The 8,190-nt window shown below is 35.0% G+C and overlaps 1 protein-coding gene across 1 annotated transcript; it reads right to left on the reverse strand.

Moving 5' to 3' along the window:
- Positions 1-228: 228 nt before the first annotated feature.
- LOC110686627 lies at positions 229-6,945 on the reverse strand. Its single transcript, XM_021863224.1, has 6 exons — positions 6,351-6,945; positions 5,187-5,300; positions 3,683-3,763; positions 1,435-1,607; positions 1,244-1,340; positions 229-789 (listed from the first exon to the last, which is right to left on the reverse strand). Exons 1-6 carry the CDS (start codon positions 6,675-6,677, stop codon positions 679-681), a joined length of 903 nt encoding a protein of 300 aa, XP_021718916.1. The 5' UTR covers positions 6,678-6,945; the 3' UTR covers positions 229-678.
- Positions 6,946-8,190: the final 1,245 nt, after the last annotated feature.

The following is an 8,190-nucleotide window of genomic DNA, read 5'->3' on the forward strand; positions in this document are numbered from 1 at the left end:
TTGGCGAGTTGATGGATGACAATTAGATTTTTACGATGTTTAGTTTAGTTGATTTTAGTCTTAGAGTGAAATGTGATGTTTAAAATTGAACCTCATTTGTAATACAATCCTTTCTACATAATAATTGAACAAACGGTCTGAGATTTTGAATGGACAAAGGTAAATTCACCCACAATCAACTTATTATTATTTTTATTATTTTCGCGAATATTACTCATAAATGATTACATTTTGCAAACCTTTTAAATTTATATTACAGTGCATTCAATAGTAATATTACATACGATAGGGCAGAGATATGATCGGTTAACTTTTGTGATTTGTAAACAGTCATATCTAAATAGCACTTCTATAGTTCTATGTAATTACAATTTACAAGGAAAGTTTTGGAGAGAAGTGGTGTATGCAGAATAGGGAAGAGATGACAATATTACTAATATAAACTGTAAAACTTCCTTCGACTCAACACATACACGACATTGTGACTATAATTGTGCATCCAAAAGTCGGATCTTCTGCTTCATCTTTTCAGCACTTGTGAGGACATACTCTTCGCTTCTCATTCTGATGGCAAGGCTAATGCAACAAACTAAACATAATCACTTCATAGGGCTTCAATTATACGAAGTATATGTAACATCCATATAAATGATAGTCTTTACTTTTGAAGCTCTCAGTTCAGAAAGGATCACTATCGTCACCAAGTGTGGAGAGCGAAAATGGAGCAATAGCTACATTGAATGTCCTTGATCCTACTTTATCAATATGAATCATTTCAAAATCACCCTCCTGCAAAGTAAATAAATAACAATCGTATTACATTTCCTAATGGAATATGACTCTCAATATAAACATGCATTATTGTCTTGTGCCTCTAATAAATTATACGAAATATACTTTTAACAATAACCTTCCAGCATATGTTGGTTTCAATGCAAGACATTAACAAAAGAAATGATGTTTCAAATACGTCTCACACTAAAATTTAACTGTATTTCACTGTTCCTCGGGAGCAATTTAAAGTACTTTGGGGGGGGGGGTGGGTGTAGGGGCATTTCAGCACCAGTGTTTGGGGGAGAAAATAAGGTGACCAGACTCTTTACAGATTTATTATACAAGGCATACTATTGCAATTCAGATGCAAACCTTATGCAGCAGAATAAAATTAAATTTAGAATATTTCAATGATATGCTACATGTATAACTGACGACTTTGAGTCGAATCGCAATAACAGAATCTCACCATTCTTCCATTAGAAGTACTTAAAGGGCATGCAGAAGAGTATTCAAAGCCAGTATTTGGAAGTATAACTGGTTGCTCACCAATGACTCCTATACCCCTGGAAGGCAAAGAAAGACATTGTAAGAACAAAGAAGTTCAAGAATAGACCAGAATAGATGGGAAGTTCTCAAACGTGAAAGGAGACAACTCACCAGACATTTTCAATTTTCTCATTGGCATCAGTTATTATCCAATGTCGTCTCAATAATTGTACAGGACGGTCTGAATTGTTAGTTATTCTAATCCTATAAGCAAAAAAGTAGTGCCCTTTTGAAGGTTGACTACGTCCCTCGATGTAGACACTCCTAACTTGGACACGAATCCCCTGTAATATAACAAAATAGACATTAAACTAAGTGATCCATTTGCAACCGAACTTACAGATGAGGATTCTTCTCATGGAAATATCACATAACAATATCAGAAGCTGAGCATTCCCCTTTCAAAATAGCAAAGATCAGACAAACAGACGAGAAAAATAACCAAAAATAATGATTATCGGAATACACCACTTTCCATACATCAACAATTCAGTTAAAAAGAAATTTCAACTCTTTTTCCTCATACTTCAATTTCCAACACATCCTAAGGAAAATTTTTTAAAAGAAAGCAGACCTCGCAAGTAGAGCTATCTTCTTTTTTTTTTTGACACAAAACACAGCTTAGCCATTTATTAACTCATCAAAAGTTCAAGATCATTACAAATCACCCCATGAACTTCTGGGGGATACTCTTCTAACCAAACTCAAAACTCACTAAAAGAACTACTCAACTTAGCTAAGCTATGGGCAACACTATTACCCATTCGTTTCACAAAAGAGAAAGAGCAAGAAATACATTGATTAGACAGCCTAAGAATATGGTGGAAGAGCTTGATATTATCAGTTTCAAGCACAAATCTACTAAAGCCGGCTTCTAGAGCAATCACAAGACATTGCCGCATTGCAATAGCTTCACCCAAATCCACCTCAAAACTACCCTTAAAATTCGAGCAGTAGGCCACAACAACCGACCCCTCAGCATCCCTTAACACGCCTCCTACACCAAGCTGCTGCTGTATGCTGAAATTTGCATCAGAATTCAACTTATACACCCCAGCAGGAGGTGCTTTCGACACCGAACCCAAGCACTGACTCAACATTGCAGGGGAGGCCACCTTCGTCGCCTCTTCGTACTTGCCAACAAGCCCCACAGCCTTGTGAATAATATCATACTCAGGCTTCGATTTCTTCTCAAAAACCCATGCATTTCGCTGCAGCCACACACCCTACGCAAGACACCAAAAAATATCCTACCAGTTGGGGTCTTTAATCTTTTCACTCTTGCTAGCACACCAACTACGAAAACATCCATCCTCTTCACCAATTGAGTCTAGCCTAAGCACTGAGTGTCTCCAAATCGAGGCTGCTTTAGGACAAAGTAGCAGCATGTGCATAGTGGTTTCTTCCGCTTCACCACACATCGGGCATATGTGATCAACCTCCATACCTCGCGCAGCAAGCCTCATTCGCACAGGTATGGCATCCTTGATGCACCTCCAAGCAAAGAACTTAATCTTTTGAGTACTTTAGCTTTCCAGATTATCCTCCAATTGAAAGGAGGAACATTGGACGAAGATGCTAAGTAGAGCTATCTTCTTACAGACACTCTGAAGTGTAGAAAACTAAGATTTAAACACCCCAAAGTATTGTTAGTCTTTTCACTGACACACCTCGCTCATTTTTTCACTGACACACCTCGCTCATTTTCATCGATCTAAGTCACCATAAGAGATGCTAATCATAATTAACATTAACTTACTATCTTGATTTCAGTAACACTTAAAGTTACCTCTTACAAAATGACAGGATTACTTGGATCAAGGTATTATTGTTGAATGACAGGAAAAGAACTAATGATACTTAGGAGTTAGGACATAGTTAGGACATAAACCACCTCTTAATTGAGGTGGAATAGATGGAAGATATTAAGTTTTTAAGTGAGCTGTTTTCTGTAGGACAATAAATATTGGTATTCCTAGTTTCCTACACCTGATATTCAGGGGAGCATCACGAAAATTCCCAACAATCTGCCACACCAACAAAGAAATAAGGCAGGGAATAGGCATCAAATCCGGAAAGAAATAGAAATAACTGAATGAGTCACCAGCCAAGATCACATACTAGAGGACGTAAAAGAAGATTACACACTTTTCTAGTTCTACATCATGTTACAGAAATTAAAACTAAAAGTTCCCAAATTCAAAAGTAAACCGGCAAAACAGAAACTGCAAGCATTATTAAAAGTAAGTACTAAATTATCATTTGCTCAAGTTACAACAGGGGCACAAGCACAACCGCACAAGTGAATAACACCAAAATTGATACAAAGTATACATAGATAAAAGGCCTAGATACGTACCAAAGTAGTAGCATCACTGGAACACTTCAAAAGAGAATGTGGAGAGAGCTCCTTGAGTTCATCCCTATACCTTGAAGCATCCTGTGGACAGTGAATAATTATTTATGTAACTAGTCAATTTTAAAGTAGCAAAACAAGGGTACAGAATCATTAATTCCCAAACAATAAACTACATTCTTTCAAGAGATGTCCATGTAACCAGGAGTATAGCAAATGCCAATGGCAACAGACTCCTAAAACCTTACATTTGAAACTAAGGTAGAATGTCAGATCATGTATGCAACATGCTCCAATCTGGAACAAAATGTAAACTTGAAGAGCTTAGTGCTTAAGTTCTAAAGTCTGAAGTGAGAAATAAAGCAACAGGAGCATCTTAGAAACCAATGTCTTGTCCGAATCACATAAACTATATTCTATTCTGGCATCTTAAATCTAGCAGTCTCAGTTTGGGCATGCACATCAACTTGCTCAACCAAGAACAAACGTCAGGACTTAGCAGTGGGTCCTAAAAATTTATTCTAAGTCAAGTTTGGTGAAGTGCTAATATAAAGAGTGAAAGTGGCTTTATAAGTTTGTAAAATCCTCCCTTCATAGTGTGGCAAAGAACCAATCTTTTACAGTGTGTTTGGATAAAGAAAGGGGAAGGAAAAGAAGAGGAAGGAGGTGAAGGGGAGGGAAGGGGAAGGAGGTGAAGGGGAGGGAAGAATGATGAGTTTTCCTTCCAAATCTCCCCATTGTTGGAGAGATCAATTTCTAGCAATTTAATTCCTCCATTTCTCCCCTCTATTTCCCTTCCTTCCTTATTTGTTATCCAAAGAAAGATCCATCCCTCCATTTCCCTTCCCTTCCCTTCCTTTCCCTCCATTTCCTACAATCCAAACAAAGTGTTAAGATCCTCCTTCGTCTTCCCTCTTAGTAAAGAACTAGCAGCCCCAGTCTTTCTTACCTAGGTAACCCACCCTACTTGTTTAAATATTACTCCCTTCAGTCCCTTGGCTTTGAGACTCTTTCAGAAGAGTCAATCGGAGAAGAGGGGTGGGGGTGGGAAGCTCTCTATTCCTTGTTCTCCCGGGTTCTTCACTTTTCGGTACCACAAGAATCCTAAGTTCATCAAATTAGATACCAATAATTGCCTATTTCTTGAGATTTTGTTTTGCAGTGAGAATCATAATGACAATTCCATTGACAGAAGCATACTTGTCCATTGGTATCAACTATATTTCTGTTCAACTCATGTGCCACATCTATATATGTACCTACGATACTACGGAGTATAATATATGGCAAACTCACACATGCATCAAGTTTCAATGCCGTAAGAGAGTACTTTGTGCCCTATCATATCAGAATTTTTTGTAAACAGTTCCATTTAATTGATCATTTCAAGTTCATAACTCTAGATATGCACACAGTAAACTGATAAAATTTTCCAGGAAATTCCCATCCCGGCCAAAAAAAGTCTTAATGAAGGAATGGAAAGGAAAGGAAAAAAAAAGAGGAGCACCTGGAACCTCTCTTCCGCAATAGCATCTTTCAAAAGCCTCCTCAACCGCAAAACTGGCTCTTCATCTTCAAATAATCTTAATGAATCACGTATTCTCGCGGCTTCTTTATAATCCTGAAAGCAAAGCGAGCAGAAATCAAATGTTAAAACTACAGCAGAGAACTGCTCTTAGTAATGAAGTAAAAATAATAATGAGCCAACTCCTGCGAAAGCCATCCACTCATTTGTATAGTTAGAATGTTAAAGAGTGGAATGCATGATTTTTTTATTTTTTTTCACCTAACCCTCTGCCCTAAGCGATTTTCTAAAATACACTTTCAAATTCATAAATGAATCTTAGACAAAAATAGTGTTGCAGCATTCAAACCCAATTCCATACATGTTAAAGTTAAATAAAACTCAAAACTGCACGCATATATGAAGTCTGGCAATGGCTTTCTATTAAAGTGACACAACAAACTATACATCCAAATCATTATGCTAATTAGTGTTATCTAGAACCAATAACATACTTTTACCTGTAGTGATCCAAACATATAAACACTTGGAAGTCATAATTTTCAACCATGTCAAGTACTTCGTATCTATCTAAAAAACACTGTTTTCGACATGCTTCACTTAAGCTTTTAGTTGTTCAATGAGCAACAATCAATCAATGAGAATGGGAACAAAGGTGGTCATTCTGAATTATAATACCAACATACCAGACAATTTCCATCCACTACATAATTAGTATACAAGAAAACCATACTCTCCGAACAAAATCATTTTTCGATATACACAAGTGATCAAAACTCGAAATTATACCATACAGAATAATAACATTTCCCTAAACATTTCCATCCACTACATAGTTAGTAACATTGATCACCCAAGTAGCATCACACAACAAAAATAAGGAGCATAAGTTTGCCTTTTGTTTCCACAATTTACATCCATAAAACCTAACAAAGTTCCACCAATCACCTTAATTATTTCACAACTCAAAAAACAAGCCAATATTTCCCTAAATTCAAAATTAAAGCCAAATTCAAATAACTACAAAAACCCAACTCCAGTAACTCATAATCAATCAATCAATAAAATAATAAATAAATAAAAAAAATAAAAATAAAAAACTCAATAAATATATCAATCAAAAAGTAAATAATTCCATTGTTTTACCTCAGACTTGGCTGCAACCTCCATTTGTTGCTTAAGCATGGCATAAGTTTGAGTCCGAGAAAGAAGACCGGGCTGACCTTGATCCTCAACCGGGCCAGGAATCGGGCTTGAACTCGGGCTACTCTCTCCACCAGCATTTGTCTGAGAAGAACAAGCCACTATTCTACAATATCCTCCATTTCTACCTCCAATGGTGGAACAACCCCAACTTTTTCGGGTACCCATTTCATAATCCGATAACCCATTTAAGTTGGTATTCTTTGAATTACATGATTTTCTTGCTGCTACCCCAAAATCAGTGAACACTTTCAAACCCAAAGATTGCATTTTTATTATTATAATAATATTGCTGACCTCTCATAAATTATTAAATTATGCTTAATTTTTATAATTATTCAGGCTTTTTTAGGATAGAGAATTTTTTGGATGATCAAATAGAGGACAAAAAACAGGTAAGAGATTAATAAGAAATAAAGATAGCGAATTTTGCAATTTTTTGCAACAGAAAGGCCAGAAATTGCCGCTTGAATAAATGAGTTTATATAACAAGATAGGGTGATTATCAGTTTTGGAGAATGAAGTTGACTAAATTATCCCTGATAGAAAGAAATTATTGCATGAACTACCCAACAAAGCTTTATGCCTTTATAGATTAACAAATTTTCAATTAATTCTAATTTACCAGTCTATTATTTTGATCTTATAATCTTGTTTGAATGTTACTTAATTGGTTGATATACGGTGATATCTAAAACTTAGGACCAAACATAAATAAAATTGGACTTTTGATAGTTTAATGGTTAAAGATTTGAAAGTATAAGATTCTTGTGCGAAATCAAGTCAAATATTTTGTACTTAGAATAAGCGGAACGTCACATAAATTCTCTTTATACCTTAAAAAACAATAACTTTAAAAACATTTGGGAATGTTTGGCAGTTTGGGTAAGTAATTATAAATTGCTAAAAAGTGACTTTTCAGCATATTGAGCAAATTTTGATGTTTTTAGGTTAATTTTGTAACATTAACCATATGCATCTAATTTCTTGTTTTCACATACATAAACATGTGTGATGGTCTTCATTTAGGTTAGGTTAGGTTAGGTTAGTCTATAGGGTTATTGATCTGCTAATTCATTGATAATGAATCAAACACAACTCACACATCCCACATAACAAACTGTTAGCAAGCTCTAGCCTCTAGGGAAAATTTTTGTTAAAGTGCCTGTTTGGTTGGATGTAGCAAGTAGAAACATCCATGAAATCTCACTGTTCATGAAATTATAATTCCTTGGAATAATTACCAATAATTGTTTGATTAGATGTAAGAATTTCAACTTCTCATACCTAGGATTAGGTAAGATAATTCCTCCATGCATTTTGTGGAAAGTAGAACTTCCTAAGATGTCCCACTTCTTACATTATTGTCAACCAAACAAGTACACATACACAAATTCTCCAAAAAGGCTGGTGTAAGTTAATTTATTGTAAGACGGGTTAAGATTATCATAAAAGTATTTAAAGTTATCCTTTATACTGCAAAAGTTATTATTTTTCTAATAATAAATTTTATCTTATAAAAAACTTATAATGTATTAGATTAATCATATTAGCCTTTATAGTATGTAATCATGAATCTATAAGAAATTACACATTATAATTAAATTAAAACCAACGACAATTAAAAGTTACTCTTTAAGTGATTAAAGTTACCAAAAAAAAAATAGTTAAAGTTACTCTCAAACTAACCGTCTTACAATAAAATTAATATACACCTACCTTACACAAGACTTATTAGTACACATATGTCCATTTTTTGGAAAAATAAACTTTTCATGAATTT

Source organism: Chenopodium quinoa, unplaced genomic scaffold (genome assembly GCF_001683475.1).
Source record: "Chenopodium quinoa cultivar QQ74 unplaced genomic scaffold, ASM168347v1, whole genome shotgun sequence".
Classification (NCBI taxonomy): Eukaryota; Viridiplantae; Streptophyta; class Magnoliopsida; order Caryophyllales; family Amaranthaceae; genus Chenopodium; species Chenopodium quinoa.

Coding starts and splice junctions, on each gene's coding strand:
- LOC110686627 (XM_021863224.1), bottom strand. CDS start 6,677: ATGCAATCTTTGGGTTTGAAAGTGTTCACTGATTTTGGGGTAGCAGCA. Junction 5,301..6,350: donor AGGTTGCAGCCAAGTCTGAG/GTAAAACAATGG, acceptor CTTTGCTTTCAG/GATTATAAAGAAGCCGCGAG. Junction 1,608..3,682: donor CCAGTGATGCTACTACTTTG/GTACGTATCTAG, acceptor GTTATATTACAG/GGGATTCGTGTCCAAGTTAG.